At 41.2% G+C, this 21097-nt stretch overlaps 1 protein-coding gene across 3 annotated transcripts; it reads left to right on the top strand.

Moving 5' to 3' along the window:
- Positions 1 to 6167: 6167 nt before the first annotated feature.
- Positions 6168 to 20861, top strand: Xkrx (XK related X-linked). Of its 3 annotated transcripts, XM_076918163.1 has the most exons (4): positions 6315 to 6658; positions 7921 to 7986; positions 12412 to 12680; positions 19014 to 20861. In XM_076918163.1, exons 2-4 carry the CDS (start codon positions 7955 to 7957, stop codon positions 19757 to 19759), a joined length of 1047 nt encoding a protein of 348 aa, XP_076774278.1. In that variant the 5' UTR covers positions 6315 to 6658; positions 7921 to 7954; the 3' UTR covers positions 19760 to 20861. The 3 variants fall into 3 exon arrangements, with proteins under 3 accessions (XP_034341949.1, XP_076774278.1, XP_076774279.1); XM_034486058.2 differs by having other exon boundaries at positions 6168 to 7986; XM_076918164.1 differs by lacking the exons at positions 6315 to 6658; positions 12412 to 12680 and having other exon boundaries at positions 7856 to 7986.
- Positions 20862 to 21097: the final 236 nt, after the last annotated feature.

Raw genomic sequence — 21097 nt, 5'->3', positions numbered from 1 at the left:
CTGGCCTGAAATCCAGTTTTTTTTTTTTTTTTTTTTTGCTTCAGCCTCCAAAATGCTGAGAATATAGGTATGTGCCACTGTGCACAAACATTTTGAACCTTCAAAAAAGTTTATTGAAATAATTGTGTGAATATCGGTAACTGATAGTCAAATGCTCTTCCACAATCAGTTGATCACTCAATCAAGGAAGCTAGTTACCAAATAAATGTGAATTAAAATCTAGTAGAATGGCTATAATAAATATTGATAATAGTTGTTAGAGACAGGGAGAAATTGGGATTCTTATATACAGTTGATGGAAATATAAAATGATGAAACCACTTTGGAAACATCTGGAAGTTTCTTGAAAAGATTACACATTGTTGCTAATGAGTTGAAAGTGCATTCAGGGTGAGGAGGATGGTTCAATGGTTAATGTACATGCTATGAAAGCATGGGGACCTGAAGTCCCCAGCAACCAGATAAAAAGCTGGGGTTGGTAGCATGTAGCTGGGAAGACAGAGACAAGAGGAATCTTGGGGCTTGCTGATCAGCCAGTCTAGGCAATCAGTGTGCTTCAGGTTTAGTAGCATACACTATCTTAAGAAATAAATGGAAAATGATATGAGGAAGACACTGGATGTCAACCTCTGGCCTCCACATGCATGCATGCACACACACACCCATATGTGCACACAAACACATACCGTCACACGCAAATAAAAAAAACCCCACAAATCATAGTTGGGGAAATATCTCAGTAGTTAGGAGAACCTGTTGTGTCGCAGCCCGTACTGCCCGTTCCGGTCCGAGGGTCAGGGTCTAGCGAGAGAGAGAGTGGGGATAAAGGGGAAGAGACGCGAAGAATGGAGACAAGACAGAGATTCTGATCAAGTCTCATTTATTGAAGGGAATTCTGAGCTATTTATAGGCTTTTGCCACGTGCCTTGCAGGTGTTGATATGATGTAAGCCTTACAGGCGTCTATAGCGTGGACAGCACATGCACCGCAATGCCTTGCAGGCGTGGATAGCACATGCGCCTTATAAGCATGTATGGTGTAGATAGCACGTGGACAGCACGTGAACTGCAATACCTTGCAGGCGTGGCCACCACGTGCACCTTGCAGCTGGGGCCAGTAAACAGCAACACAAAATATGTGGGATATCAGAGTGTGCTTCAGCTGTTGTAGGCTATTGAAAACCAAATCTTTCGTCAGGGTATATGGTTCCAGATGGCTGCAAAGTTGATCTAGCCGCTTTCTGCTAAAGTCGGCTCCCAACACTGTTGCTCTTCCAGAAGACCTGGGCTTGATCCCCAGCACCCGCATAATGGCTCACAATCATCTGTAGTTCTAGTTTCAGGGGATCCAATGCCCACTTCTTGCCTTCAACGGCACCAGGCATGCACATTTTACACAGACATACATGAAGGGAAAGAACCCATATACACAAAATTTAAAAAGGAAACTTACATCCATTCAAAAACTTGTACACAAATGTTTCTAATTGTTTTATTCATGAGAGCCAAGAGAATGGAGACAATTCTATGTCCTGTGACCATTTTAAATTTTTATTTATCTCCTCCCACTTTCTCTCTCTCTCTCTCTCTCTCTCTCTCTCTCTCTCTCTCTCTCTCCCTTCCCCCTCTCTCCCCCTTCCCCCACACATCTCTCTGTGTGTGCAAGCACTTGTGTGTGTCCCTGTCCTCTGTGTGTGTGAGAACATGTAGATTTGCATCATGAGGACAGTTTTGGGGAAATTGTTCTTTCCTTTCACTGTAGGATCTGCACATCAAACTCAAGTCTTCAGATGTGCATGATGAATGGCATTTACATGCAAGGCCATCTCAACTGCCCAAGAGTTGGTTTTACATGGCAACTTGGACAGGCTATGATAACCAGTTGATTGGTCAAACATCTGTGTAGATATTACTGTGAATTTTTTTTTCAGTTGCTATTAACGTTTAATCTTGGCAGTTGAACAAAGCTTTTTACCCTCCATATTGTGACTGGATCTTATCAAATTCATAAAAGACCTGAAGAAGAGAAGCCAGCATCTCCCAAAGAATCCCAGGGTTGTGTTTGAGCTTCAAACCTTTGCACTGGATATTACAACATTAACTCTTCCCTATTTTTTAGACTGCTACCCTGACCTGAATTTCAGACCTACCAGCAACTCCAGTTGACCCTATTTCTTGGCGGCATATTTGTACAATGGAATGTTACTCATCTGGAAGGAATGCCGATAGGCTGATACATGCTACAATATGAATGAAGCTTGAGCATACCATGCTAAGTAAAAGAAGCCATAAAAGGTCACATGTATTGTACAAGTCTGTGACATGCCCATGCTTTGATTTGGCTGTAATTCGAGTGCCTTCTAGGTTTTCATGTATTGAAATTAATCCCTGTCATGAGGTATGAAGAGCCTGGAAACAATCTAATTATGGTGTTTTAGAGTCTCCAGGGAGTGAGTGATTTGGGTTAGATATTAGAGTTCAGGCTCCAGGATGGATTCCTGGTTGCTTATAAGAAGGAAGGAGGACACACAAACACATGAGCATTCACTGTGTCTTCCAGTGCTGTCACCTGTGCCACCTGGGAATACTACTGGCAAGGAAGCCATTATCAGAAATGACCCATCTCCGTTCAATCAGAACTAATAGCCAAAATAAATTCATTTTCTTCATAATTCACTGAATCTGTGATATAGTACTATTGGCAAAAGAAATGGATGAATATAGTCTAGAATAGGAAAATATATTGAGATGGAAAGTACATTAGTAGTTGCTTCATCTAGGAGAAGGTAAATGTGGAATGGGTGTTTAATGGATATTGGCTTCTTTGGGGGAGTGAAGTAATGTTCTGGAACTAGATTATTATAATGAATAAATGGCTTTGAACTAAGACCACTGAACTGTGTACTTTACATAGCTGTATTATATGGTATGTGAATTATATTTTAAAGTTATTATTTTAAAAATAAGTAATATCCATTATGTACTTCCTCCTCTCTTACCTGCACCAGGCAATGTTGCCAGCTGCCTGGCAACACCATCCTTATTTCCATTCCACATTTTGTGAGAGCACTTCTTTCTCTTCAAAGCTAATTTAGATGCTCACTTTAACTACATTTTTTTCCATTTTAAGTAGATTTTTTTTTAAAAAGTAAAATGCCAGGGGTGAGGTTGTAGAGTGAACACACCCATGTTTTCGATTCAGACTCAGATCCTATCTGTGGGTGATACTAATGAGGGAGTGGGCTACAAACTGAAAAGCCAAAATCTTAATACTTAAAGAGTATATAAGAAAAAAGAGAGAGGGGTGGGTGGGAGGGAGGGAGGAAGGAAGGAAGGAAGGAAGGAAGGAGGAAGAAGGGAGGGAAGGAAAGAAGTCCTAGAGGATACATGATTGATTTTTGCCTTAGATATCTTTTAAGGATGCTGCAGCTGAAAATGAGCATTCTATAGAAGGAAGCCATCCTTCCATTCTAGCTATTGATCTTCTCTAGCCATTTCCTTCTGGAGATTGGTACTCTGTGAGTGCTCTATCAGCCACCTGCTGCTGATTACTTACTTTCTTTCCTCTCTTCTTCCCTTGTGTCCTTATAAGCACCACTCCTGGAAGGCCTATGAGCAATCTTCTGGCTCCAGTGGCTTGGCGTGTTCAACACAGTTCCCAAGCATCACATGGTTTGAGGGGTTTTAAATGCTGTAAAGATGCCAAGAATTTTTAGACAAGGTGACTTTTAGACTCAGTCTTTCTTCATGCTGAATTGTGGACTGGGTGTGTGTAAGGAGTCAGAGTTTCAGCCTCCCCCTTTTGTACAATTCTGGTGCTTTACAGAGGGTGGAAATTGACTCTTGAATAGTACCTAGAAGTCAGAGGACTACCTATGGGCTTCATTTCACTTAACTAGCTCTTGAGAGATCTGTGCTTTCAGTGGGGACAAGGCTTCTGGGCCTCAGAAGTCTAATTACTGTCAGCATTTTCAATGTCCCTTGTCCTAAGAAGAGCAGAGTTGCCCAAAGAAATTGACTGTGATAGCTAATCTTGGTTGTCAAGGATCTAGAATCACCAAGAAGACAAGTGTCTGGGTGTGTCTGTGAGGACTTATCTGAAGTTAATGGGATGCAAAGACCTGCCTCCTGTGGGTGGTAGCATTCTATGGATTGGGGTCCTGGACTGAATAAAAAGGAGAAAGTGAGCTGAGCATGCACACTCGTCGCTCTCTGCTTCCTGACTGTGGTTGTTATATAGCTGCCTCCTGCTCTTGCTGTCAGGATGGACTGCATCCCCTAGGAGTGTAAGCCCAAATAAATCCTTCCTCCCGTAATCTGTTTTTGTTGGGTATCTTATCACAGCAGTAACTAATACACTGATGGATCAAAGAATGTTAGAAACAAGGACACTCTGTTAGTTTCTTCCAGTAGGGCAAAGGAACAGGGAAATAAGAGACCAGAGGATTTAGTGACCTAGAGTGCCAGAGAGTCTTAAGACTGAAAATAGAGAAGCTGGTTGATGAGAGGAATCAGATGTCAGGAAACATACACATTTATACCAGCCCCGGAGGAATCCAATAAAAGTATAATAGAAATCCTAACCTTAAGATCCTATAATAGTTTAGTTGGAACATAGAAATTAATATATGACAAAAAGAATGCCTGAGAAGAGACAGCTCCATGGATTGACATCCTCTGTGAGCTGAATGGGTGAAAAAGACTGCATATTCAGCCAAAGGACTTTGTGCTCCACTTATAATGGCTATAGCATTTAGAGTTGAGTCTGACTGAGTTCTTCCTGGCTTCATGAAGGAAGTAAGGGAAGGAAGCTTCATCATCGTCAGTTGTTGACCACCACTTGATCACCACTGTCATTGAGAGCCACACTAAACATTCATTAGGCATCTTCCTTGTGTTCCTATTTCCACTGGGAAGGCAGAGCAAACGGAGTTGAAGAACTCATACAACAGAGTGTGTGGTGTGTACCGATGGCACAAGGGAAGGAAAACGAGGGTAGGGGAAGTTACAAATGGCCTGTCAGGGTTAAAGGAGATCCTTGAAAGAAGACCATCCCGTGGACTAATGGAGAAAGGGATGACGTGAGCCGTACATAGCATCAATGAGGCACAGAACTTGGGGGTGAGCAGGATGAATATATGGCCAAGTGAGCAAACCTGCTGGACTGGTGCAAAAGGTGTGCAGCATGGCGGCGTGGGAGACTAAAATTATAGAGAAGCAGTAGTGATTACAGATAGCCTTGGGTGTCAGACAGAATAACCAGTCATTTGGGAACAAAATAGGAAGACTTTGTAACGCTGTGGACTGGGGGAGTGGTGAAGGCATGGGGCACAATACAGAAAGGCAGAAAGACCATTGCAATTTTATCCTACAGTCTTTATAGCTTTTCTGTGGTTGGATGACTAGTTCACCATACCCTACTGAAGTGAATAAGTTGGTCACTGTGCCCAAAACGTGCCTTGTAAGCTGCTTGCTACTAATCCTAGCACTTGGAAGGCTTAGAGGCAGTTGGATGTCTATGAGTCTTGAGACCAGCCTGGTCTATAGAGTGAGACCTTGTCTCAGAAAAACAAATCACAACCTCTCTCCAAACCAATAAAATTAAATTAAAAAAAAAAAAAAAAAGGAAAGCAGCCCAAAGAGATTATGTACCATGTACTGTCAGGCAGAGCACCCATCCTCCAGTTAAACCTCCTAAAGCCATCAACATTTTTAAAGAAGTTGTTCTCAATAGTATCACCTCCTTAGAGAGGCCACAAAAGAGGAAGTGTGAGCCTCCAGGCCAGCCTAGACTAGGGACAGCTGTGCCTCAGAAGACAAGCTTTCCAAGTGGACTCCGTCTTCCATTGGCCCTGGGAAAAGGAAGGGACAATTGAGGGAGCTTCTATAGACAAACACAGATCCACAGACACAAACACAGTAAACGACAAAGACCAAGTCTATCTTGAGGCCATTTTTTTTTTTTCTTTTTGTGGCTGCTCTCTGGCCACGCCTCCTCCCATAGGTTCCTGCTGACACTGGGTCTGCTACATTTATATCACCCTGAGGCAGATGTTTCCCTTTTTTCTTTGGGGTTTAGGATTATGCAAACGAAGCATGAAAACAAAAGCTCAGTGGGGTGGGGGAGGATTGCCCTTAAAACCTGAGGCAATTTTAACCGCTTTTTAAGACACCCCTCTCACACCCCTCCGGTGGTTACTAACAGCCCTCTTGGCTGTTTAGCATTTGGCACTCTTTCAGAGCCTTTTTAACCAAAGACCTAAAAGTTTCTTCTAAAGCTTCTGTCCTGGCCTCATTTTCTAAGAGCAGAAATCAAGGCATTTATGTGCTTTCGGCGTCTGTAGGCTGGCTCAGAGTTTTGATCTCTATCTGATTCAATCTCCCCTTTGCTGCATTACAGACTTACCTGAATGGGAAACCTCTGACCCAATTCCCACTTAGGTTCTTGCTTTTGTGATATTATCTGGAGGGCAATAGGACCTGGGGAGGTTCAACCCTGCGGCCCAGGGAGACACACCTGCCTAACTGCGTGGGCTGAGCGAGTGTGGGAGCGAGCTACTTTAGCTAGCTGTTGTGGAGGGCGGGGTAGAAGTGGGTGCATGCTGCTGCTCCGGGAGAAGAGGAAAAGCTGTGGCTCCCTCCTGGATCCTGAGGTCATGGTGAGAAATATTGCTGACGACTGGCTCAGGCTCCGTTTGTGTTGCACCTCTCTACCTGGAGCATCCTTTGGCTATTCATCTTGTTCATCTTGGAACTCTGGCTTATTTTGTTTTGCCCAGCTGTCTCTCTCACTCGCTTGGCCAACGCCACCACCACCCCACCCAAGTCATCCAGGTGCCATAGTTAGCAAAGACCAGGACCCGACGCACTTCTCAAACTTTTCCTTTTTTAGCAAAGTGTCTCTGTGAAACCCCCCCCCCCCGCCCAGCTTCTTCTATCCAGTACCACGCTCTGCTTCTTTCCGAGGAGACATCGTTGGGGACAGCGGTGACAATGCTTTGGCCCCCAACCAGGCGGTCTTAGGGGCGGGGCTTGGAGAACCTACTTGGGAACTTGCCTCCCTACAGGTCCTGAGAGAGCTCTGTTGAGCCTGCGAGTAAGCTAGCTAATAGGCACAACCTAGCAGCAGGTTGGATGGATACCTAGGTGCTGAACTGAATCTTGGACAGGACACCCAGGCTGTGCTCCCTCTTCTACCTTGGTTCAGTTCTCTGCTGACTTGAGAGGATACACGGATGGGAATCCCTAAGGAGAAGCTGCTGAGTGTGTGATGTGTCTCCTCAAAGTGGCTACTCCCCTGCCTGGGGGACTATGAAGGGAGTCTCGGGGGAAACAGCTGTTCCTTGCCTTTTCACACACCTGGAATTGGACACCAGAGTCAGTGCTGGAGTGCTTGTCCAAGTTTCTCAGCACATATGTTGAAGATTGCATTCCAGGACCAATCAAGAGTGAAGTTCAAAGGGATACTCCTGGACTCTAGGCTCTTAAGTCTACAAGTGAGGTGTGTCCTGTTCTGACTTGTCGGTCTTCATTCAAGAACTCGACTAGCCACGGTCCCCCTGACTGATACTTGGACAGCAGTGGCTACAGGGTCTCTTTTAGGGATGGATGGGGAAGAGCTCTGAACTTCAGACGATAAGAGAGTCTCCACGATGGACAGAGTTTATGAGATTCCGGAGGAGCCAAATGTGGTTCCTATTTCGTCTCTGGAAGAAGATGTCATCCGTGGGCCTAACCCACGCTTCACCTTTCCATTTAGTATCCTCTTCTCCACCTTTTTGTACTGTGGGGAGGCTGCGTCTGCCTTGTATATGGTTAGAATTTACCGAAAAAACAATGAAACCTTCTGGATGACATACACCTTTTCCTTCTTTATGTTTTCATCTATCATGGTTCAGTTGACCCTCATTTTTGTCCACAGAGACCTGGCCAAAGATAGACCACTATCATTATTTATGCATCTAATCCTCTTGGGACCTGTTATCAGGTGAGCATTTTTAAATCTCTACCCAACCAACCCCCCTTCAAACAGGTACAGGGGAAGGATGAGGCTAGTATTTCTATGACTGATACTGTGCTTCTGATCTAAGTAATTCTTCCATTCCTCCTCACTCCATTTCCATGGCTACTGTCCCAAAACCTTATTTGAAATCTTGGGTATTGCCATAGGCCATAGTGACTTTGTGGCATGGATATGTATTCAAAAACCGTGAGCGCTGTCACCAATAAGACTTGCTTAGACAATTCTTACTGAGTTTGTGTTGTGAAAACAGGTAATGGGACCAACAAATGCAGTCACCTTGTGCTCTTCAGCTAGAGCTACAGAGTGATTATTTTTCACTTTACTTGGATGAAACCAAGGGGCGGGCATGCTAAACAAGTGCTATTTCATTGAGCTATGTAGTCCTAGCCTCCAGAGTCTAGAATTTGAATTCTGCCATTTAGATGTTCTATGAGTAAATAAATACGTATTCCTGCCTTCATTCATTCTGACATTCAGTTTTAACGCTTTGGACTTCTTGAGCTGGGTTTGTTTTTTTGGTTTTTTTTTTTTTGTTTTTGTTTTTTTTTTTTTTTGCCATTTTCAAAATTTCTAGAATTGGTTGACATCTGGAAAGTTCTTTAAGTAATAGGAGGTAGCCAGGTGCTACTAAACTCAATGAAGTTCAGTCTTTGCTATTGGTAGATCAGTTTCTTGCTTATTTCTTGTTACATTGCTGAAGTAGCTCTACCCCGATTGGAAGGACCAAAGGAACGTGGTACACCTTTGTACTGAGTTAGTAGCAAAGAGCGCTAGTGTCAGGTATTCCCACTCATATTGCTGCAAGCAAGATGAAAACATTCTTAATTGTAGGGAGACAGGCATCTGTGCCCACAGACTCATCTGGATGCTATGGGGTTTCATTGTAGAGAAACATTGCATAACTTAGGAGGTCAGGAGGGAGGAATGGATCAAGTTTGTCATGTCTGTAAGAGAGACAAACATCTGTAGTCAACTGAGGAATGTGGGTCACAGTGTTGATGTTGTAATCACAATGGAAAGACCGCCCATCAGAGATCTAAAACGTCTGTGAAACATATTAAGAGTGGGACCCCCATTAACGAAATTTATTATCTGTAAGTATATTTCTGTTTGTCAATTATATTTCCACAAGTCTAGAATATGCTTATAAATATTGTTTTAAACAAGGAGGAACTAGTTAGGTCTCATCACACAAATTGTGGGCTGGGCGATCTTTACAAAGCAGTGACTCTAAGTTTGGTCTTCCTCCTGGTACTCGAAAGTTGTATGGCCTCAGTTGGAACTCTTAAAGATGCCTTGGGCCTCAGTTCCCTCATCTGTAAAATAAATGCCTTAAGCTAGACTTGGTGTTCCAAACCCAACTGCTCACAGGGGCTATGTGTATACTATAAATGAGGGAAGTAGACCAGGTATTACAAAATAGTCTCACATGTGAAATAAATGGAAACAAAGTCTCAGTGTTAAAGAAATGGAATGCCATGGCAAATTGGAACCTGGGATGTGCCTGTCTAGGAAGCAACCACTTTTTTTTTTTTTTTTTTTTTGAGACAAGGTTTCTCTGTGTAGTCCTGGCTGTCCTGGAACTCACTTTGTAGACCAGGCTGGCCTCGAACTCAGAAATCTGCCTGCCTCTGCCTCCCAAGTGCTGGGATTAAAGGCGTGCGCCACCACCGCCTGGCAAAAGCAACCACTTTAAAGCTCTAATCCACTGTTTCTATGTTGGAATTCGATATTGACAGATCCAATTTTGAGGAGAAGTTAGTTCCCAAGACAGGGTTTTCTGTGATATTTCCTGATTTTAAATTTGGCAACTTACTCAAAGAAAAAAGAAAGAAAGAAAAATGTAGTGTGAGCCATTCTCTATACCTAAGGTACAGATGTGACTCCGATAGCCATATATAAGTTGATCTAATGGTACATTCCTGTTCAAAAATTTTGAAGTTAGCTGTAAAAGGAAGACTTTACCTTTAACTTGGAACCATGAAATTTCAAGATGTCACTACGGACTCAAGGAAACAAATTTTTGGTCTTTTTCAAAATGCAATATACCAAATTAGCAGCTGAAGAGGATGCAAGCACCTAGCCCTCAGCCCTCAGTTTTTACTTCCTTTTTTTTGTTTGTGGCCTTCTAAGCTGTTTTCCACTTTGTTCTGTATAGAGTGGTGTTCACTGGTTTTCAAATTTGTCGTTTAGTTTGTACTGCACGTGGATGGAGCAGCATTTAGTACCCCGGTTACACTAATTCCACAGCATGAAGAATACTTGATTTTATTGAAAAGCTTTATATATTTTTGAGACCTTCTTATATACATGCTGTATACATCATTCCCACCTCTCTTTCCTTCAACTTCTTCAATGTCTCCCCACTCTCTTTCAGATTCATTATTCCTTGACCCTAAGTATTATATATAAACAATATAATATAAATAATAATATATACGAATATAATATATAAATATAATATAGAAACACTTCTTGAGCTCATTTACTGTTATTCATATGTGTACATGTTTAAGTCTGACCCTCAGTAAACATTAATTACCTATAGTTCTTCAGGAGAATTATTGTAAACTCAGAAATTACACTATCTATACACCTATTTTCAAGGCCCATTCCTGTTTTCCTTAGGTAAAGAGTGCCACACAAATGATGTTTTTAGGGCATGGCTGTCTTACATGAAATGCAAACATGCTTCTGGAAATCTATGTTCTCTGGTTTACTGTAGCTCAGGAGTAAGCGACACACCCTTACTTAAACTAACAAATAGCCTCACGTATAGACTCATAGGCAGAAGACTTCATGCCACTGCCCCCAATATTTTGTTAAACAGTAGTTTGGATGGGCTTAAAATTAGACATTTTCCCCTAAGTAGTCAAAGTTGCAGTTTCCTTTCTTTCCTTTCTTTTTCTCACCCAGGTTTGTCTATAGAAAGTGGACTTTTCAGGTCTGGGAAGATGGCTCAGTGGATAAAGCACCTACGGTGCACACATGAAGAATTGAGTGTAGGTTCCCAGAACCCATGTACAGCTGGACCTCTAGTTCCAGGACTCTGCAGTGAGATGGGAGGGAAACACAAGAGAATCCCCAGAAGCTTGTGGGCCAGCTAGCCTGGTGAACGCAAAGAGAACCACCTCAAACAAGAAGGAAGGCAAGGACCAATACCCAAGGCTGTCCTTTGATCTCTACATACACAAACTGTAGCACATGTATGCCTCACTATACACACACACACACACACACACACACACACACACACACCGTGCCTGAAAGTAGAAATTTCTCCTGTGCATATTGGAATAGTACATATGAAAAAAATTTCAGGGGATCCTGTGAAAAATAGCAGCCAGTACCTTATATTCTAAACCTTTCTACTAAGACTCAAGGCTTAGAAAGCACATCAGTCCTGAACTTGTCTTTACTGTTTCCCTGTGAGCCACTCCCCGGATCTGCCATTTCCCACCTGCCTTCTCCTTTTTCATGCTTATTCTTTCATTTGCTCAGCAAATGTTGATCAACTTCTCACTATGTGACAAGAGCTGGAAGCGAGATAACTGGAGCCTCTTGCCCTCAATCTATTGGAGACGCTTTCTTAATTTCCACTACAAATATTCTTGTCAAAAATGGTTAAGTTTCCATTCTTTTCAGGGTAAGTGTATGTGTGTAGGGGCAATAACTCAGGTGTAACAAAACAGCATGTACTTAGTTGCTTTTTTTCTTCTGCTTACCACATGAGAACTGCCAGAGACTTTTGATTTTGATGGGGGAGGTGTGGGAGAGTCACAGCAGGAAATCAGCTCTCAGCAAGATTTCAAGGGTAATAGGCTCTGGTAAGGTTAGTTTCTTTGTAAAGAAAGAATCAGGTTTAAAAGGGATCTCTCCCCCAACAAGAGGCACACACACACAGAAAGAGATGCTTTCCTGGAAGCAGATCCTAAGAATCTCAATTATGAAGCTCAAAGCAATTATTAAAGAACGTTTGAATTTAGGAATTTAAGGTCTTGTGAAATTCAGGGCCTTTTGGAGCCCTCATCTTTCTCTCTGAACATAGTATTTCTTAATACCATTGTATTTGAGGCACATTTTAAAAACCACAGACATATTTTTGAGGAGATAGAACAATTCCTTGACTACAAAGTATTTCTGAAATGGTGTTCTTAGGTCAGTGGGTGACCAAAGAGAGAGAGAGAGAAACAAAATCTTAGATCCAAGTGACTTATACAAGGTATGGCCAACCCTTTGATTCCTGTGTAATGGGAAGAAGAAAGAAAATGCCAAATAATAATAATAATAATAATAATAATAATACCTCCCCCAGATTTTTTCTCTTTATGACACTTTCCTTTCTTGGGACAATTTTAGCTAAGTTCCCATGATGCTTTACTCCCGCAGATGTTTGGAGGCCATGATTAAGTACCTTACACTGTGGAAGAAAGAGGGGCAGGAGGAGCCATATGTCAGCCTCACCCGAAAGAAGATGCTAATAGATGGCCAGGAGGTGCTGATAGAATGGGAGGTGGGCCACTCCATCCGGACCCTGGCTATGCACCGCAATGCCTACAAACGTATGTCACAGATTCAAGCCTTCCTGGGCTCAGTGCCCCAGCTGACCTATCAGCTATATGTGACTCTGATCTCTGCAGAAGTCCCCCTGGGTAGAGGTGAGTGGGGTCAAGAGAAGGGAGGGCTCCGTTTAAACCAAGAGTGTTAGAAGTCTAGGCCTGAAGTGTCCAATATACTGGCTACTAGCCTCATGTGCAATTTAAAGGAAAAAAACACCCTACATTAAAGCACATTTGCTCGGTAGTGATATCCATATTTCAAATGCCCAATAACTATGTCTGGTCAGCAACTTATTGTTTAGGATGGCAGCAGTTTAGAATGCTTATGTCATCAGAAATAGTTCTCTTAGGCAGCACTAGAACTTATGGAGACACACAACTCAGACCGGCTACAGTGTTTAAACTGGAATAAGCAGTGTTTAAATTAAAAATTTTACAAACACATCCTCTTGCCACAGCAGCAGTCAAAAAAAAAAAAAAAAAAGAAAGAAAGAAAGAAAACTTTCCCTTGTCGCCAGTGTGTACACAGTTTTGCTAGTTGCATAAGTTGTCTAGAGATGTCCACCTTTAGAGGAAAGGTTCTCAAATATGTCTGTATATCATAGTCATGTGGGAAAGTTCTTTGTCTTTCTTTTTTGTTTTTGTGGTGGCTCACTTTTTATTCCAGGCTATATTTCATAATATAGCCCAGGGTGACAGCTAACTCATGGCAATCCTCCTGTTGAGCTTCCCAAGTGCTGGGACTATAGATAAGAGCTGGCATACCTGACTTAGAAGGTTCTTTTTAAAAATCTACCTTCCCTCCTCAGACCCAAATTGATCACAGAATGTGGGGAGGCCAGGAATCTGCATTTGTAAAAAGTACCCTAGTGGATCCCGGCTAGTTTCATTAAAGGACCATAGATGTAATCATTTCCTCACATGGTAGTAGAGAGACAGAAAGGGGGTGGGGATGCATCCAGGTCAGTCAGGCCTGGTCCAAGGACTGACCTTCTTTCTTGATGATCTCTGGAGGAAGTTACAAAGCAGCCACTGACATAAATTCCTAATTGTCCAAAGATGAATGTCTACATGAGTAAGACCTGTAGTAGAGGAAGCAGTGTGAGTCAGGACTGTCGAGGTCAAGATCAAATCCTGTTAATGGATTTTTACCAGCCCGGGTTTGCTTCATCTGGTTGGGCAGATGCAGCTTCAGATGTGGGTAGAGTTTGAACCATTTCTTTATAAATAGTAAGTTCTTGCCTTGGTTGGCAAATTCCTCTGTCGCAAATGAATGGAAGAGGGGCAACTCTATTCCCTTTGCTCCATTAACAATTGTTTACGAAGTTCTGTTGCTTTGGAAGCTCTTTACAAGCGTTCACTTGACAGTAGTTTGAGGAGAACATCGTCTGGAAATGCTGTTTGTCTTCCTGAGAATTTTGAGAGCTGGAAAATCGTCTAGTTAAAATATGTATACAGCACAAAAGTGACAGACATGCAAACCGACCAGCCTACAAGTAACTGTATCCGCACAGATAATTTCTGGGAAGCTATAAAAAACCCTACCTCAAGAGGCCCTGAGAAGGCAGCGGGGCGTTATCTTTAAATTCTTCTGTATGAAAATTTGCCATCTTAATGCACTACTATTTTTATTTTTAAATTATAAAAGATATTTTGGCACCATCTCAGACTACATAGAATAGATATAAAATAGAAACTAGAATGTCACTCACCAAAAGTAATTTCTGTTAACCATTCAGAATATATCCTTCCAGACTCCAGTTTACTGGATATACTTAATGGACTGTGGATTACAGAGTGCCTGCCTAGCATGTTAAAGGCCTTGGTCTAATAATACTCCAAGGAACACACACATGCACACGCACATCATATTTGAAATACTCAATTTTTGCATATTAAAATAGCTATTGTTCACAGTTTTTTGCCTTTTTTCATTTTTCAATTTATTCTTTCTTTTAAATTTAATGTTTTTTTTTTTAACTTATTCACTTTATTGCCCCTCTCCGGTCACCCCTCCCACAATCTTTCCCCCATCCCCTTTCTTCTTCTCTCTGAGCAGGTGGGGCTCCATGGGTATTCCCCCCACCCACCCTGGCACTTCAAGTCTCTGTGAGGCTAAGCATTTCCTGTTTCCTCTCCCACTGAGGCCAGACAAGACAGCCCAGCTACAAGAAATTATTCCACATAAAGGCAACAGCTTTTGGGATAGCCCATGTTCTAGTTGTTCAGGACCCACATGAAGACCAAGCTGCACATCTGCTACATATGAGCAGTGAGGCCTAGGTCCAGCTCATGTATGTTCATTGGTTGGTGGTTCAGTCCCTGAGAGCCCCAAGGGTCCAAGTTAGTTGACTCTGTTGGTCTTCCTGTGGAATTCCTATCTCCTTTGGGGCCAGCAATCCTTCCTCCTAGTCTTCCATGAAAGTCCCCGAGCTCCATCCACTGTTTGGCTATGGATGTCTGTATCTGTCTTAGTCAGCTATTGGGTAGAGCCTCTCAGAGGACAGCCATGCTAGACTTCTGTCTGCAAGTATAACAGAGTATCATTGATAATGTCAGGGATTGATGCTTACCCATGGGATGGTTCACAAGTTGGGCCAGTTATTGGTTGGCCATTCCCTCAATCCCTGCTCCATTCCCCAGTCCCTGCATTTTGGGTTGAAAGTTTTATGGGTGGGTTGGTATCCCTATTACTCCACTGGGGTTCCTGCCTGGCTACAGGAGGTGGCCTCTTCAAGTTCCATATCCCCAATTCTGTGAGTCACAGCTAAAGTCACTCCCATTGATTCTTGGGCGCCTGTCTAATCCCAGGTCTTTTTCCTTTTTTGGCCTTTCTTACAGGTTTTTTTCATACCAATCTTCTAAATAGATTGATTTCCAAGACCAATTTGCAATTTTTTATTTTTTTTAAAATGTATGTATATGAGTTTGTCTGTACATGTATATGTATACCACTGCATGCCTGATGCCTGGGAGCCCAGTAAAAGCATAAGATTTTCTGGAACTGTAGGTACAGGTGGTTATGAACCTCCTTATAGGTGCTAGGAACTGAACCTGGGTCCTCTATAAGAGTGGCAAGTACACTTAACTGCTGAGCCATCTATCTAGTTGCTAAGCTTTAATTCTATATTTTAAAAATTATGTGTATGTGTATACATATGTGTCTGTGTGCCAGAATTCAGGTGCCTTCAGAGGCCAGAGGCAGACATATCAGATGTGCCTGGGATGAGTTACAGGTAATTATGAGCTGCCCAATGAGGTTATTAGGGAGAGAACTCAAGTCTTTTGCAAAGTAGTAAGTGTTCTTAACTGCTGAGCCATCTCTCTAGCCTCCATTTTACCAATCTTAATAAACAGTAACCACAAAAGAAAAAAATCACTGATTTTGGATTGAGTTAACTTAGTTCGGTATGGGGGTTTCATATGAATAATCAATTCTGTGTTGGATCGTGAGAAAGGAAGAAGAGAAGTTTAGAAAACCAAGAACAACCACTTTGCAATTCTCTATTCATGTTTTGGGGCAAGGGGAGGAAAATGGGGAGTGGAGGAAGAAGAAGTAGAAGACAGAAGCTATAGACACTTTTCCAATGCTTTTACATGTAAGTATTTTATTTAATCCTCACAACTTTATTCTTCTCATTTTACCTTCTGATTAGTTTTCACTTTTGCAAGGAAGTTGTAACCATTCTAAGATATAAACCTATTTAAAGCAAGCAAAAAAAAAAAACAACAACAAGAAAACAATAAAGGAACTTAACGTTGAAGATATCAGAAACGTAAAATATAAGCAAATGCAATCAAACAGGGATTTGAGAAGGGTTAGTTAATATAACTATTTAAATGGTATACATAAAATCTACTTCCATGACATCAGCAATTGATGCAAGCATTAACTTTCTACTGTACAGTCATCATTTTAAATGTATGTTGATGGTTGGGTTCTATATGTGTGAATAGAAGAAAACAAATACTAAAAAGCTAAACAAAGAATCAAAGCTTGGCATGATAGATATAAAAAATAAAAAGTTTATATTGAAAGCCAAAGCCCCAGAGAATCTTTTTTAATGATTCCAAGAACCATTTAGGTATTTAGTAAGAAATTATTCCTAGACTAGATTATTACATATTAAAGTGGAATATGATAAGGTGTTTCTTGGGGGTCTACAATGGATGGATTTATACTATTATTTGATGATTTAAAGGTGGAGCCTCTTCAAGATAAAATAAGGGAGCTCAATGGCTTCAGACCATGATGTAGTTCCTTATGAAACTGAGCAGTTTGTAAGAAATCCACAATCTCACTTCAAGCAAGTATATTTTTTTCTTAAATAGCCAAATGCTTATTATTTCCTTTTGGGTGTATAATTAAAAAAGGTTCTATTGATTAATTTAGAGGAGATTTCATAATAAATATAATCATTTTTATTTAAAAAAAAGATGCAGTGGTAGACCCAGCAGTTAATTAAATCCTCTCCAAGGAGGATTTTGAAGGATTTGAATCCTAAGCATCTATTCTTGCCTCTGTCAACTCAGAAGTCTTCATCATTCCACAAACCTTTATCAAGCATGCACTATATTTCAGACAGTGTGTGTTAGCTTTTAAGGGTAGAGCAAACTAGATATGGCCCCTTCTGCCTTCATGAGATTTCTACTACATCATTTTTTTTTTTTAGCATATGCAACTGGAGTGAATCACTCGAGAAGACTGGTTTCTTGAAGCAGATACACATCAAAGATTAGATGTCAACTGCAAATGGCAGTTTCTAGGCGTAGTAACCCAGTACTTGAGAAGCAGAGACAGGATTTCTGTGAGTCTGTGTACAGCTTGGTCTATATTGCAAGTTCCAGGCCAGCTAGGGCTACAGCACAGTGAGACCCTGTTTCAAAAAGAAGCAGCAGAGGAGGAAGAGGAAGAGAAGGAGAAAGAAAAACCTTATATGTCTCCTAAGATTAGGTTTTGTCTCAGATAGTATCAGTTTATTTATCTTTTCTTACTATCCTTATAATGTTGTTCCATCAGTTAGGTCTGCCCTATACCTTTACATGTGCCCTTCCCATGTCAGTGATTTCTCAGCATTAGTTCTAAGACTTATTCATTTTAAAAAGTTTATTTTGTATATTTCTGTGATTAAACTCTTGCATTGTATGGTCATCTAAAATTTCTAAATTGGAAGCTTAGAAAACAGGAAAACATAAAAGGATATTTTTACTGTTTTATTTGCTTACTTTTACAGTACTGGAGCTTGGGTCTCTGGGTTTCTTCATGCTCACTCTCAGTAAGACCTTTGCCATATACCCAGCCCATGGGATTTAAAAGAAATTGACTTAAAACCTCACTAACTTTATAGAAGAAGTTTTGCTTTATTTATTCTATTTTCTTTCTGTGTATGATATTTTGTTTTATTGCATATATTTTAGGTCAACAATGAGAAGTTTTGATGCATGTATATCACCTCATATATTTACTATTTGTGTGTGTGAACTCTTTCAGAAAATTACAAGTGTGAAATATAATGCCAAGCTGTACATTAGAACTCCCAAATGTAATCATTTTACAACAGAAACTTCATTCCCTTTGGCAAAAAAATCCTCCTGTTCCCCAGCCCTAGCCCCTGAAAAGCATTGCCCTATTCTGTTTCTTTGAATCTAGCTCAGTTATGACATTCCGCTTATAAATAGGGTAATAAATTATTTTTATTTCTGAGTCTTGCTCATTTCACTTAGCATAAAGTCCCCAATATCTATCCATTTTATTGCAATGATACAATTTCCTTCATATTATTGTGGAGTAAATCCCACAGCATAAGCATACCATTTTCTTTACACATGCCCCCATCAACAGACATTTAGACTGTTTTCATATACTAGCTATTCTGTATCTCACTGCAGTGGATGACATAACAGCATCCTTTGAGATATTGATTGTCTTTCATTTAAGCATGTATCCAGTAGCGAAATTGCTGGATCATATTCTAGTTCAGTATTTAATTATCTTCATGCTGTTTTTTTACAATGGCAATGTAAGTGTATATTTCAATTATGTATACAAGTTCAATTTTCTCCGTATCTTTGTTATATTTTTTCCCTAAATCATGGCCACCTTAACAGGTACTAAGCAGTATCTTATTGTGGTCAATCTTTGCACGATGGCAAGGGCACTATCCCTGAACTCTACTACCAGCTCTCACTATGATTTACATTTTCATTTTTTCTAATGATCTGTGATGTTGAACATCCTTTTCGATATCTGCTAGTTATTTGTATGTCTTTGTAACAATGCTTATTCGGGTGCATGCTGTTTGTATGCATAGCTGTGACAATCTGTAAGTCTACTCTTAGTTAAGGGATGTCCCAAGCCCTACCCAACATCTCTGGACCTCTTCACTGCAAACATCAACTTATTGCTTCTTCGTCTCTTTCCTTATTTTGCAGCTGTGCTAATGGTTTTTTCCCTGATATCTGTCACCTATGGGGCTACCCTCTGCAATATGTTGGCTATCCAGATCAAGTATGATGACTACAAGATTAGACTTGGGCCACTGGAAGTTCTTTGTATCACCATCTGGAGGACATTGGAGATCACTTCCCGCCTCGTGATTCTGGTGCTCTTCTCGGCCACCTTGAAGTTGAAGGCTGTGCCCTTCTTAGTGCTCAACTTCCTGATCATCCTCTTTGAGCCCTGGGTTAAGTTCTGGAGGAGTGGTGCCCAAATGCCAAACAATATTGAGAAAAATTTCAGCCGAGTCGGCACTCTGGTGGTACTTATTTCTGTCACCATCCTCTATGCTGGCATCAACTTCTCTTGCTGGTCAGCCATGCAGTTGAAGTTGGCAGACAGAGACCTTGTTGACAAAGGTCAGAACTGGGGACATATGGGACTACACTACAGTGTGAGGTTGGTAGAGAATGTGATCATGGTTTTGGTTTTTAAGTACTTTGGAGTCAAAGTGTTACTGAATTACTGTCATTCCTTGATTGCTGTGCAGCTTATCATTGCTTATCTGATTTCCATTGGAGTCATGCTCCTTTTCTTCCAGTACTTGCACCCATTGCGCTCACTCTTCACCCATAATGTAGTAGACTACCTCCATTGTATCTGCTGCCGCAGGCACCATCGGGAAAGGGTTGAGAACTCAGAGACATCCCGTGCAACTGACGCAAGGCAAAGTATTGTCTGATAGTTTTTTCTTCTTCTGAACATTGTAGGGTGGGTTTGGGGTCGACAAGAGTAACTGTGAAATTGAAGGAGTTGGTGAGATTCCTGTGTGTGTGAGTACTTACAGGATCATTTTCTTGACTCTTCTAGTAAACCTATTGAAAGAAAGAGTGACCTTGCAAATAGGTTTTACTTCTTTCTGATTGACTGCTATGCTTGGATACCAACACTAGCCACTGTGTTTTAGTTTATCCTCATCCTAGTCAACTCGAATAACCTCTAGGTACTTCACTCAGGCTCTAAATTTCCAGCTTTGCTCATTTGTTTGAGGTACTGCTGAGCTTCCCTGGGCTGATGTGAACTCTGCCAGAACACATCTGTACTGATCAGGGAACGTGATAGCTTACTAAGAATGAGCACCTCCCAGAAAGTAGGCTGACTGTTGTGTTGCCTTTACCTGTGAGAGTGGCTGGAACATTTGTATTTTAATGAGGAACTGTGGCTAAGAAGAAGGCTCCATTATTGAAGAAAGCTACTCCCCAAATGAGTTAATACTCCATTAGTATTTTACTGGTGGTCATTCAGCAAAAACTTCTCTTTTAAGACATCCTTCATAGGTACCCCTCTTTGGAGGGTGTGCAGAATAGGATTCCTTCCTATAGGGAATGAGGCAGGATCTCATGTATCTCAGACTAGGCTCCAAGTCACTATGTAGCTAAGAACTATGTAGCTTGAACTCTTGATCTTTCCACCTTTACCCTCTGAGTGCTGGGATTGCAGATGTGTGCCACTGCATCTGGTTTATATGGTGCTGAGGACTGAACCCAGGGCTAGGCAAGCACCATTTATACAGTACTAAGTACTGGAACTGGGGTCAGATAAGCACTCTACCAACTAAGACATACTTGGCTCCCAGAATGACTCTTAAGGAACTGTGTAGGCCTCCAGCTCCATTGAGAAAAATGTTTGATGAAATTTCTCACCTGGTGCCCCATTAGTAGGGATTTCCTCCAATCCAGGTTTTCTGTCTTTGCATTTTGTTACTTGATGTAAACCTCAGAGAAGCTAAACTGTAATTTGAAGTGTTTTCGAATATGTGAAATAAATGAAGATTTCTTTGTGTCTGCTACTGTCCTAGGTATTTTATTGATTTCCACTTAGGGGAATAAAGTAGTAATGGCTAAACCACCACTTCCATGTTGTTTTATATTAGGCTGGGTAACTCTTCAGTGATATAAAGGTGGAAGAGAGAAACAGATCACATGAGATTATCAACACTGCTGTCTCCTTGCAGGATTTTACTTGCTAATGAGGAATGTAGTTTTTTTTTTTCAATCTTCCTGTCATTAACAAACACCAA

The sequence above is a fragment of the Arvicanthis niloticus genome, chromosome X, assembly GCF_011762505.2.
Source record: "Arvicanthis niloticus isolate mArvNil1 chromosome X, mArvNil1.pat.X, whole genome shotgun sequence".
Lineage (NCBI taxonomy): Eukaryota > Metazoa > Chordata > Mammalia > Rodentia > Muridae > Arvicanthis > Arvicanthis niloticus.
The sequence above is the reverse complement of the archived record's forward strand: the minus strand, read 5'-3'. Positions and strand labels throughout refer to the sequence as shown.